Source organism: Gracilinanus agilis, chromosome 2 (genome assembly GCF_016433145.1).
Source record: "Gracilinanus agilis isolate LMUSP501 chromosome 2, AgileGrace, whole genome shotgun sequence".
Classification (NCBI taxonomy): Eukaryota; Metazoa; Chordata; class Mammalia; order Didelphimorphia; family Didelphidae; genus Gracilinanus; species Gracilinanus agilis.
Genome location: NC_058131.1, coordinates 269007800 through 269021189, shown reverse-complemented (window position 1 = coordinate 269021189; position 13390 = coordinate 269007800). Strand labels below are relative to the sequence as shown.

General features: G+C 39.4%; 1 protein-coding gene across 1 annotated transcript in view; it reads right to left on the bottom strand.

Annotated features, from left to right (window-relative positions):
* SLC34A3 (solute carrier family 34 member 3) overlaps positions 1–13390 on the bottom strand; it is a 30772-nt gene that overhangs the window by 9262 nt on the left and 8120 nt on the right. Inside the window, exons 8-11 of the mRNA XM_044663916.1 lie at positions 12634–12720; positions 12055–12172; positions 11725–11892; positions 11127–11243 (exon numbers count right to left, since the gene is read on the bottom strand). Coding sequence (XP_044519851.1) covers positions 11127–11243; positions 11725–11892; positions 12055–12172; positions 12634–12720 — 490 coding nt within the window. The remainder of the gene's footprint in view (positions 1–11126; positions 11244–11724; positions 11893–12054; positions 12173–12633; positions 12721–13390) is intronic.

Below are 13390 nucleotides of genomic sequence, written 5' to 3'. Positions count from 1 at the left end.
AGAAAGAAAGAAAGAAAGAAAGAAAGAAAGAAAGAAAGAAAGAAAGAAAGAAAGAAAGAAAGAAAGACAACGAAAGAAAGAAATTGGTAGTCTGGCCAGATTTCATCTGGAGCAAGTATGCTAAGTATTCTACCTGCCCACACTTTAAAATACTGGTAAATGAGAATGTCCAAAGGAAAGAAACTAGTATGGTAAAGAGTTATGGTGAAGTACAATAAAGGGTTTGGTCATGTTTTATGGGAACTGTTTGAAGGAAGTGGGAATGTTTAGCCTGGAGAAGAAAAGACTCAGGGGAGGACATGATTGCTGTCTTTAAATATTTGAAGAGCTGTCATGTGGAAAGGGGATTAGATCTGTTCTGTTTGACCCCAGAGGGCAGAACCAAAAGTAATAGGTGGAAATTGCAAAGAGGCAAATTTAGATCTGAAAAGTTAAGAAAAACCTCTAAACACTCAGAACTGCTCAAAAGTAAAATGGACTGCTTTGAGAGACAGGCAGTTCTCCCTCTTTGTTTATGACTGCATCACCACTGAAGTCCCTTCCAACTCTCAAATTCTGCAATTATGTGAATCTGAATTTTCAGTATGGGCCTCATCACCTGTCACCTTAGGATGAGGCAAAGGCACTGGTACCAAGTATGAGTTTGTTTGGGCGCTGAGGACCCAAACACAGCTATTTACTGACTAAGTTCTGGATCAGATTTCTTTGCTGCCACTTTCCTTTAACATAAGACCCTGGATGGTGGGAGTATCAGTCATTTCATATTTTCCTCAATTTATGGCTAGCAAACTCCCTCTCCGTCTAATTCCTATCATTCAGAGTTACTGTCCCAGAATCTGAAGAGCTGGGAGAAACCTGAGATGCCATTTAATTGAACCCAACCACAAACAAAATTATCTTCTATAACATTCTCAACAAGAGGCCATCCAACCTTTGCTTGAAGACCATCATTGAGGGGGAAACCACTACTTCCCACAGCAGCCCATTTCACTTCTGACTAGCTATAATTATTGGGAAGTTCTCCCTTTTATCAAGCCTAATTTTTCCATTTTGCAGATTCCACCTAGTTCTGAACTCTGGGGCCTGCACTCAAGCAGAACGAGTCTAATAATCCCTTTTCCACATGACAGCCCAAATACCTGAAGATAACTATCATGCCCACCTCTGCCCCCAAGGCTTATTTTCTCCAGAGTAAACATCCCTAGTTCTTTCAACCAATCCTTATATGGCATGAACCCCAGGCCCCTCATCACCCTTATTGCCTCTCTTTGGACCCTTTCCAGTTTATGAAGTCCTACCTAGTGTGTGGTGCTCAGAATGAAACACAGTACTACAGATGTGCTCTGATAGGGTAGAATACAAAGGAACTGACACTACTGTAGTCTAGTACGTAAAATATACAAGTATATTTTATAATATACTTCTTTTTTTTTTTTTAACCTTAACCTTGGAGCAGGTTGGTGGTTCAGTGGATAGAATGCCAGGCCAGAAGACCAGAGGTCTAGGGTTCAAATCTGGCTTTAGACACTTTCTAGCTGTGTGACCCTGGGCAAGTCACTTAACCTCCACTGCCTAACCCTTACTGCTCTTCTGCCTTTGAAATGATACTTAGTACTGATTCTAACACTGAAGGTAAGGGTTTAAATCTACACATTTGATAAACATGCCATCCATTCCTTTACTCAAGTAATTGGAAGAATGTCAAAATGCAAAGATATACCCATTTGGAAAATGGTCAGGAATATAAACAGGCAGTTCTCAGGAAGAAATTAAAACCATCCACAGCCATATAAAAAAATATTCCAAATCACTACTGATTAGAGAAATGCGAATTAAAACAACTCTGAGACACTACCTCCATCTAGTAGATTGTCTAACATGACCAAAAAGGAAAATGATAAATGCTGGAGGGGATGTGGGAAAATTGGGGCCCTAATACACTGTTGGTGGAGCTGTGAACCGATTCAACCATTCTGGAGAGCAATATGGAACCAGGCTTACAGGGCCATAAAACTATGAATATTCTTTGATCCAGCTATACCACCAGTGGTTCAGTATCCCAAAGAGAGCGAAGATAGCTACCTGTACCAAAATATTTTTAGCAGATCTTTTTTTTTTAACCCTTACCTTCTAGAAGTAAGCTCACAAAGTCAGACAGAAAGAGATTATGTACTCTAAGGATTTGGTCATCAGAGCTTATTTATGAAATTTCTATTATATGTGTGACATGCAGCATCTATCATTACATGAGCAATATGGAAATATGTATTACATGAAAATAGGGATATAACCTATATCAGACTATTTATCACCTTGAGGAATGGGGAAGGATAGAGAGGAGAAAACTTGAATTCTAAAATATGAAAAAACAATTGTCAAAAATTGTTTCTACATGTAACAGAAAAAAAACAAAAGAAAACTGAGGAAAAAAGTCATGAGACCAACAAGATGGCAACTGAATATCTTCCTTAGTCCCCACTAATTCTCAAAAAGAAAAAAAAAAGAGGAATTATATACCAGGTATGGAGTTGTTTTAGTTGTACCCACGGGACCAAAAAAATGGTAAAAATATGATTTAAAAAGGATATGGTAAAAATCCTTATGAATTAGCAGTGAAGAATGTTAGTCTTTAAAGTGCTCACTACACACCTCCACTGTCTTATCAGAGACACACAAACTGACCTTACCCATAAACTTGAATGTGAGACCTGTTATTGGCATCCCCTCCTGCTGTAGAGAGTTGGGTTTTTTTTGTTTTTTTTTTTTAGGCAATGGGGGTTAAGTGACTTGCCCAGGGTCACACAGCTGGGAAGTATCTGAAGCCAGATTTGAACCTAGGACCTCCTGTATCTAGGACTGGCTCTCAATCCACTGAGCTACCCAGCTGCCCTCTGTAGAGAGTTTTCTAGCACACTTCATTCTGCCCATTTCCTCCCACCTCAAATGCCCACTCTCCTCCTCCCATGTGAGGAGGGAAGGGAAAGGGGAGAGGGGGAAGACTACTATCTTCTGCTTGAGGTAATCCCTAAATTGAGAACCTTTAAGGCTACAGAGACTGTTAGGAATAGCCTTTATACTCTCTCTAACCTGCAAAAAGTGGAAGATAATGATTGAGTTCAGCCAGAAAAGAGAAGAATTGAAGAGGAACTGAGGTTCAAGACCAGTATGAATGGCTAAACCAGGCCTGAAGGAAAGAGGGCTACTTAGGGGGAGCCAGTCCTGTTCCCTAAAAGGCTACCCAATATGGAAGGAAGCCAAGTCACCTTTGTAGTTCACCCCCAGTGATGTATTTTCATGGAAAGGGCATGGTATCAGAAAGAGGATGACAGGAAAATACAAGGAAAAAGGTTGAAACTCAAAAGATTTCAAGAAAAAGAAAATAGAGAGGATACAAGAACTAGAAGGAAAGATGTAATACTAAACCCCATCAAAGACATTACAAAGCTTTCTTAATAAATATTATAGGAAAATGATAGCCAATAACAGCTAGCATTTAAATAGTATTTTAAGGTTTGCAAAACCCTTTAAATTTTTCTCATTTTATCCTTTTAACAACTCTGAGAGGTAAAAGTTATCATTATCCTAATTTTATATATAAGAAAATTGAGCAGACAGAGATTAAGTGACCTGCCCAGAGTCATATAGATAACAAGAATCTGAGGCCAAATTTGAACTCAGATCTTCCTGACTCTAAGTCATTGCTCTATTGATTGGAGAAGCTAACTGCCTCAGGAATTCCTGGGGGAAAAACAGAAATCAGTGGAGTTCCTAAAACACGTGAAACAATAATAAGAAACTCCTGAATGGCTCAAAAGAGAAATAAAATCCCATTAGAAAAGAAATTAGGAATCAATATGTGTCAGAAGTTATCATTTTCAATGCAAGTAATAAAATACCCTATTAGCAGATTAGAAAAAAATTGAATCTAAAATGGAGTTTCTTAAAGAAAGCAAAAGAATGAAGAAATACTGAAATGGAGGGAAATCTGGCAGAAGAGAAGGAAAAGACAACCATATTAAAAGAACACATGATCTTTACACAAGCCAAAGCCTTTGACCTTGAAGATAGGATATGCAGAGACAACTTGGGAATCATAGGTCTCCCAGAAAAACAAGACAAATAAAAAAGGCTGAACACTATATTGCAGGAAGTAATACAAGAAAACTGCCCCAAATCTCTGAATATAGAAAACAAAGCACCAATGAAAGAGTCCACAAATTACCTCTAGAAGAAAAAAACCCAACCCTACACTTCAAACTCTAAGACACAGTATTCAAAACTGAATGATTCTAATGACAAGTTTTATAAGTGGTCAAGATAAAGACCTTAAAATATAAAGGACAGGAAATTTGAATAATACAAGATTATTGTGCACTCACTGGAAATAGCAGAAAGGAATGGTTTAGCGCAGAAAAGTCATACTCAGCCTGTGGGCCAGCAAAACTCCTAAGTACAGCCCAAACAAATTAAAATGTAATTAGAAAGGGGGCAGCTGGGTGGCTCAGTGGATTGAGAGCCAGAGCCAGATATGGGAGGTCCTAGGTTCAAATCTGACCTCAGACACTTCCCAGCTGTGTGACCCTGGGCAAGTCACTGAACCCCTATTGCCCACCCTTACCACTCTTCTGCCTTGGAACCAATACATAGTATTGACTCTAAGGCAGAAAGTAAGGGTTTAAGAAAAATGTAATTAGAAAATGTCTAACAAAATAAATAAAAATGTTTCGCATTATTATAATGTTAATTTGTGGTTTTTAAAGTCAACATGCAACTGAAAAGGATGTTTCTTCTTGATTTTGGCACCACTGTGCATATTTCAAAAGCAAAGGAATTGTAATTGCAACCCAAAATGATGTATCCTACAACTAACTGCAAGGCTAGTCACAGAAAAAAAATGATAGACATTCAACAGCAAAGATCCAAGCACTGAGGGCCCTCCACTAGATACCTCCTTCCATGTTCATATCAAATTATCTATGACATTCTTTGGGTCAACAGTCGGCAACCTTTTTGGCCGTGAGAGCCATAAACGCCTGGGGAAAGAGGAGGATGGAGGTGGAAGACTTCTGGAATATGGGGCAGGGACTGAAGGCCCCCCTGGGACACATCCTGGGGCTCTGCCCAAACTGGCTGGTCAGGAGGTGGAGCCAGATATGGCTCGAGAGCCATACGTTGCCGACCCCTGGTCTGGCATTCAACCAGTTCTGGCTCTACTCTCAACTCCAAGGATTCTTAACATGGAATCTATGAACTTGTTTAAAATTTTTTTAAAAAATTACATGTCAATAGACTTGCTTTCTTTTGTAATCCAATATTTTATTTTTATGCATTATTCTGAGGAGTTCATATATTCCACCAGATTGCCAGAAGGGTCTATAAAATAAAAAAGACTAAGAATCTCAATCTTGTCCACAAAAAAATATCAAATTCTTTGTTAAAATTGAGGGAATTGTGGGCAGCTGGGTAGCTCAGTGGATTGAGAGTCAGACCTAGAGACGGGAGGTCCTAGTCTCAAATCTGGCCTCAGACACTTCCCATCTGTGTGACCCTGGGCAAGTCACTTGACCCCCATTGCCCACCCTTACCACTCTTCTGCCTAGGAGCCAATACATAGAAGTTAAGGGTTTAAAAAAAATTAAAAAAAAAATAAAATTGAGGGAATTCTCTAGGTTACTAGTTTCATAACTGTCAAAAAGGAAATTAATTGAAAAGACCTCCAGGAACTGATGCAGAGAGAAAGGAGCAGAACCAGAAGAACATTGTACACAGAGACTGATATACTGTGGTAAAATAGAATGTAATGGACCTCGGTACCAGCAGAAAGCAATGACACAGGACCGCTCTGAGGGATTTATGGTAAAGAACACTACCCACATTCAGAAGAAGAACTGCAGGAGAGGAAACATATAAGAAAAACAACTGCTTGAACGCATGGGTTGAGGTGGACATTCGACAAACTCGAAACTACCACACCAATGCAACTATCAACAATTTGGAAATTGGTCTTGATCAATGACACATGTTAAAACTAGTGGAAATGCGCATCGGCCATGGGTGGAGGGAGGGGGGGGAGGGGGAAAGTAGGAGCATGAATCATGTAACCATGTTAAAAATGAATATTAATAAATGTTTTTAAAAAAAGGAAATTAGTTTAGCCTGGCAAAACCTGTTCATGATGAAACAATGCTTTCTGTGACTGTTGTTTCCTTTTCTAGGTGTTCCCTTTAAAAAATTTTGTAATTTTGCCAGGAACTGATGTCAAACCAATGGCCAATAGTTTGTACAAACCATTCTCTTCCCTTTTTTTGAAAATGAGGATACCTTTGGCCTTCTCTCATTCAATAATGACTTTTACTCTCTCCATATCTTTCAAAGTAGCTATCAATCACACTCCTGTTGGTTCTCACAGTATTCTAGAATATTGCTCATCAAGACTAGGTGGCTTACAAAATGATAGTAAAGGAAAATAATAAATGTTGGAAGGCATGTGCCCAAATTGAGACACTAATGCATTGCTGGTGGAGTTGTGAATTAATCGAACCATTCTAGAAGACAATTTGGAATTATGCCCAAAAGGCTTTAAAAGATTATATGCCCTTTGTTCCAGCAATACCATTACTAGGTTTGTATCCCAAAGAGATAATAAGGAAAAATACCTGTAAAAATATTAATAGCTGTGCTCTTTGTGATGGCAAAAAATTGGAAAATGAAGGGTTGTCCCTCAATTGGGGAATGGCTGAACAAATTGTGATATATGATGGTGATGGAATACTATTATGCTCTAAGGAATGATGATCTGGAGGATTTCTATATGAACTTGAAGGACCTCAGTGAACTGATGCAGAATGAAACGAGTAGAACCAGAGGAATATCGTACACAGAAAGTAAAACATTGTGGAACAATCCAATGTAATAGTCTTTGCTACTAGTAGCAATGCAAGAAGCCAGGACACTCCTGAAGGACTAATGGGAAGGAAAGAATGCTATCCACAATGAGAAAAAGAACTATGAGAAAAGAAGCGCAAAATAAAAACATATGACATCACACAATATACGGGTATGTGATTATCAATTGTTAACACTTGTACAACCCAGTGGAATTGCTTGTCAGCTCTGGGAGGGGGGAGGGAAGAGGAGAGGGAAAGAAAATGAAAAAAGAAGAAAATGAAAACAACATGGGAAAATATTTTAAAATTTAAAAAAAAGATTAAAAAAAAGACTAGGTGGCTTAAACTCATCAAGGGCAGCAAGGCTAGCTTGCTATCTACCTATTTATCTGGGGCATCAACTCCCTACTCATTATTTTTTCTGTCCAAAGATCATTTTCCTTGGTAGAAAATAGGGAATCCAAATAAGACTTGAGCAGTTTCTTGTTTTCTCGATCACTGATTATCATTCCATTCATCCAAGCACCAACTCTATCCCTTATTTGTTCTTTTTCCAACTATAGAAAAACATATATGCACACCAATACTTATGAAGCTATTCTTACAAGACCATACCATATTTCTGCAGCCCTCTCCTTTCATTGTTCCATCTAGAATGCCTCTTCTCTCATTGAATCCTACACATCTTCCTCTCATATTCCTTCCAAATTTTTGCATTCTTGGAAACCTGGTTCCCTACAAATAATTGTTTCCCTGGCTGCCCTCTCCAGTATTCAGCACTCCTTTTGTCATGCCCCCAAATACCTTGCCAACAGGAGGAATGAGAATAATCTTTGCATATGAGTGTGGTGGTATCCCTGTTACTGAGGGAAGTGATTCTCTTGGACTGCTTGAGTTTGGGAATTCCAAGCTGCAGTAGGGCTAAAGTCTTCGTGAAGGGGATTAGGGTGTCCAAACTAAGTTTAATGCCAATACAGTGAGCTCTCAGGAGCAGGGGGCCACTAGGCTGAGGTGGGGAAGAAGGTGGGGTTTTTTTCCCATTCAATGGGCAATTACATGTGATAACAAATTTCCACATAAGATTTCTGAAGTTATACAATCCAAATTGTCTCCCTCTAGGAAGGAGGTTTAATGGAAAAAACTGAACAAGTTTAAGCTTCTATGCTGATCAGTATTGGGAACCAGATCCAGAAGTGGCCACTGTACTTCTAGTCTGGACAAGAGAGGGAGTTCTAACCTCAAGAGAAAAAAAAACAAAACATATTACATCTCACTGTCTCTCCAAGCCATCATCATCCCTTTCACATTATCACTCAGCAACATCTCCTTTTGAAATTCACCAGACCTATCTGCATCACCTTGTTGAGAACCTGGTCACAGTCACCTATCAGCTTCTGGGTCATTTTTCCTGCTTCCTCAAGGAATTCAGGACCTGGTTCAGCCTAACTCTCTCTGCCCTCTTAACCTAAGACTTCAATATACATATTAATGCCCCCTTAAATACTCTGGCTTCCCAGATGATCGATTCTCTCCTGTGTCTTCACTCTACCTCAGTAATCCACAGAGAGGGACATACCTTAGATATCACCATCACCCATCTGATTCAATTCAGTGAACATTTATTCAGCCTCCATTATCATGTTACTTCTGTGATCTTGAATTATGGAATTCCTCTCATACTGTGGCTTTCTGTCCTCCTGAATCCATTCTTCATTCTTACTACAACCTTAAGTCTCTTTAATTCTCATTGTTTGTTAATCCATAACCCCTGGACTGGTTTCTCTTTCCTCCTTTCGTTGTCTTAAACCCATTGTTGCATCAGTCCAACTGTGTTCTGTTCTCTACTTTTGAATTCCTACTCCCCTTATTTTACTGCCATTTATACCTTGTAGAACTCCAGACCTGGGTTATTCCTAATAGATTCTTTCTCTTCTCTTACTCATATTCCACTGGAGAAAGTCACACAATTGTACTGACTGAGTCTACTATAAATTTATATTATCTAATCACATCTGGGCCCTCACTACTGCATGGCAATTTTTTTTTTATTCTTCACTGATACTCTGTCACTCTTAACAATCATTGAAAACCATATTTTCATCACTTTTTCTCACTCCTTCAGCAAAAGATCTCCTTTATTGAGAAAAGTATGAATGTTCACCATCATCCCGTTCTCTTCTCTTTTGTTGCATTCTCTGAGAAAAATATTACTTCCTCTTTACCAAAGTCAACCATCCCCCTACTTGTGCTTCTATAGAAGCTTGTCCCTTTTATCACTCCCCTTCTTTCATTTTCAGGTTTTTTTTCCCATTTACTGGCACCTTCCCTGTTGGATACAAATATGACCATATTGCCTTCATTCTTAAAAGTCTTTTGTTGATCAATTTCTTCAAGATATTATCTTATATCTCTTCTCCTTTTCACAACCAAACTCCTAGAAAAATCCATTTATATTCAGTGTCTCCATTTCCTGAGCTGAGATTTGATTTTTAATTCTTTGTAATCTAAATTTCAACCCTATCGGTCCATTTTGCCCTCCCCAATATTACCAGCAATAACTGCTGTCTCTAATTTTTTTCTATCTTTGTCCTTATCCTGCTTGACCTCTCCGTATTTTTTAACTTGGTATTGATTTCAATTCTCTTTTGTGGTTCTCCTCCTATCTATCTGAGTATTTCTTCTCAGTTTCTTTTTTTTTAAAATTTAAACATTTATTAATAATCATTTTTAACATGGTTACATGATTCATGCTCCTACTTTCCCCTTCACCCCCCCGCACTCCCCCCACCCATGGCCGACGCACATTTCCACTGGTTTTGTCATGTGTCTTCTCAGTTTCTTTTGCTGGACTTTCATCCATTCCCCAACCTCTCTCAAGGGTAGGTCTTAGGTACCTTTCACTTCAACACTCTTTTGGTGAATGCATCAGTTCTCACATATTTGTTAGCATCTTAATTTTTTTACATCTCTACAATTTTCCAAATAAGTTTTCCAATCATATGATCTATATTGTCTCTCTCCCTTCTTCCCTTCCCACTCCCAGAGCTGACAAGCAATTAAATCTGAGTTTTATGTGTATTATTAGCATCTTTACAACAAATATATCCCAAATGTATATCTATGCTTTTGATAGAATGTAATCTCCTTCAGGACTGGACCTGTTTAATTTTTGTCTTTACATCTCTAGTTACTAAGTGATTATTAAGTACTTGATGAATAAATGAATATACATTTGCCCAGTCTCTTTCCTGAACTCTAACTGCTGATCATCAACTACATGTTAGAAATCTCTACCTATATATCCAATCAGTAACTTAAAACCAGCATGTCCAAGAAGAACTTCATTGTCTCCCCACTAAGCTGCTCTCTTTTCTAAATTTTCCTATTCCTATTGAGGCCCAACCATTCTTCCTTTCACCCAAGTTCACTCTCTCTTTTTCTATCTTTCCAAAAAGCCTTATTAATTCTATCCTTTCAACATCTCTTCACATGGACCCCTGAATTTAGAATCTCATCACCAACCAAATGAACTATTGAAAAGCTTCCTAATAGACCTCCTTGCTTCTATTCTTTCTTTCCCTGATTTATTCTCCATGTAGCTGTCGGAACAATTTTCCTATAACATTAGTCTGGCATTGTAACATCACTGCTCAAAATCTTTTAATAGCTCACTATCATCTGGAAGAAAAAATAAAAACTTCCTAATCTGGCATTAAAAGACCTTCATAATGTGGCTCTCATCTATCCTTCAGTAAGATCAGATTAATCTCCTTGTGAACTGTACATTCCAGCCAAATTGGTCTACTGGTTGTTTCCTAAATTCAACTTTGAACATCCTATCTTGTGTCTTGGCACAGGAATAGTTGCCGCCCATCTGTACGCACTCTCTACTGGACTCTGCCTCCCAGAATCCCCGGCTTTTTCTAAGGTTCAACTCAGCTCCCAGATAAAATCTGTTCTGCTGCTTGATTTCCATGCCTACCCCCACACTCACTTCCAGTGCTGGTACATCTCCAATTTTCTTATATTTATTTATCTGTAAATGTAGTAAACTATTAGTAGAATGTAAACTCCTTGAAGGTAGCGACTGGCTTTTGTTTTCCTATTCTTAGCCCCTAGTATAATGTCTTATACATAATGGGCTTGTAGTAAATGTTTTTTGAGTAGAACTCAATTGAAATGAACCAGAATCTCTCATCACAAGCCCCATTACCAACCCAGTGAGGCCTCTCCTCTTACCTATCAGAGGAACAATGGCGGCAGTGAATACGCTGCTGCTCTGCACCACGAAGGTCATAATAGCGCCGACCACAATGGCCAAATAGCCACTGAGCCATCCAAAAGGAAAGGGGAATTCTGTAGGGAAACACCAAAGTTATTACAAGAATATCAACAAGAAGATTTGTCATTCATCTAATACATTGCAGTTCACATTCACAAAACTGGGATCCATATATTGCTACTATTAGTAAGAAGAATGAGAGCAATAATTCCTGACATTTCACCTTAGGGTTTAGGATGTGTTTTTCACATTATTGTTTTCGGTTCTCACTAAACTCCTTTGGGACAGATGGTTCAATTACTATCATCCCCATTTTATAGCCCCAGAGAACTCGACTTGCCCCAAGCTCACAGAGTGAGTTTGGCAGCAGACTGCTTAAGCCCATGTCTCTGGACTGGAAAAGTCCTATATTCTTTCCAATACATCCTTGCCATCTTGACTTCTCTGCTCCCTTTCCCAAACCCTAAACTAAGTCTCCCCTAATCCCCATCTCTCCCATCCATGTTCCTACCCCAGCTCTCCATCTTGCCTTCTCCAATCCCAGTTCCCTCTTACCAGCATTGATGACCTTCCGCACGACCTGGGCAATCTGGCCATGAAGGACGGAGTTGAGGAGGCGGACGATGAGGACCAGGCCAGAGCAGAGGGCCAGCAGAGAGCCAGCCAGGAGGATGAGGCCAATGGCCAGGTCGGTAAGGGTGGAACTCACAAAAATGTGGTGACCTAAGAGCGACAATACCCCACCCCACACCCCAGCAACTTATAGATCAGCAAGGACGGGGCTAGGGCTGAAAAGGGGGTCTGTGGGGATGACGATGGAAGATGGGGGTCAGGGGAAGATGAGGAGGGGAGTCAAGGAAATGTTCAAAGAGGGATGTTTCTCACAAAGTTCCACATTGACTGTGGTTGTGACATTCCTCTCTTGGCAAAGCGTGGTCCCGCAGGGGAAGCAGGATTGAATACTGCATTCACTGATGTTCTTCACAGGCACAGTTTCCACAGTCTGGATTAGAGTCAGACAGGATGGTCATAGATGGGGTTAGAGATCAGGAAGTTGGAGATTAGGAAGGAGTCAGAGGGCAATATTGGGAGAGTCAGGGTTTATAAGGCTGCCAATGGGGAGAGTTCTGGGGTCAGGCTAGCAAGGGGTCAGGGATTAGAGCTATACTGAGGAGTCCAGGGTCAGAGAGCCAGGATGAGCTTTGGCAATCTGGTGAAGTCTTATGAGTTTCTCAAAATGGTATTTTTTTAAATGGAAGGAAATACTAAATTATCAGTTAGAAATGAGTGAAAATAAAGTAACTTTTTTCTCATTCAAGTTTATGGACACCCTGAAATCTAGGGAGTCATGAACCTCAGGTTAAAAACCTTGGACTAGAGGAACCCTGATGAGGAAGTAGATTCTCTGTGACATATGATGCTTGGGAGATAGGGGTCTATTTGTGACCCAAAGCGTGTCCTCACCATCTCCTCCCGGGTGACGCACCACTGCTTGATGATGCTGTGGGTCACGTTGCCTGTGGCACTTTCTGAGATAGCTTTAGAGTCCAGCTGTGGAGGGCCAGGCCAGACAGTGAATGAGTTGAGAGCTCAATGATAGCCTAGGCTCAGCCTTATTCTTTCCTTTCTTCTTCCTCCCTTTCCTTCCTCCACCTCTCTCTCTCTCTCTCTCTCTCTCTCTCTCTCTCTCTCTCTCTCTCAGCAAGCCAAATAATGGTTATAATGTTTCCAAGAACAAATCCACATGCCTTAATTTTATGCTTGAAATAGAAATTCCTGTCAACTTCCATGGTAGAAGGAAGGAGGATATTGTGGGAGTTTTTACAATGATTTTATAATAAGTCAAACATGATAATTGCAATTCCAGTTTACATGCTAGAATATCTATGAAATAGTACACAGATTTTCCATAACTGTTCCTCGACTTTACCATGAGTTCATCAAGAAAATGGAAAGATATTTAGCAACTGTTTGATTTGAGCAACTCTTCTGTGAAGGCATACCCTGTAGTCTCTGTATATGTCAGTCTCTTGGAAAGTGTATTCTTTATTGTGAGAATCTGTTTTAGTTTGATAAATTAATTATTTTCACAACTCATAAAATTTATTCATATATTTCAGGCTCATGTAAAGTGACTCAAAATGTACACTTGAAATTATTCCATTGGAAGAATTCCTAGATTGAGGATCATAAAGTATAAATTTGGAAAGTGACATAAAAA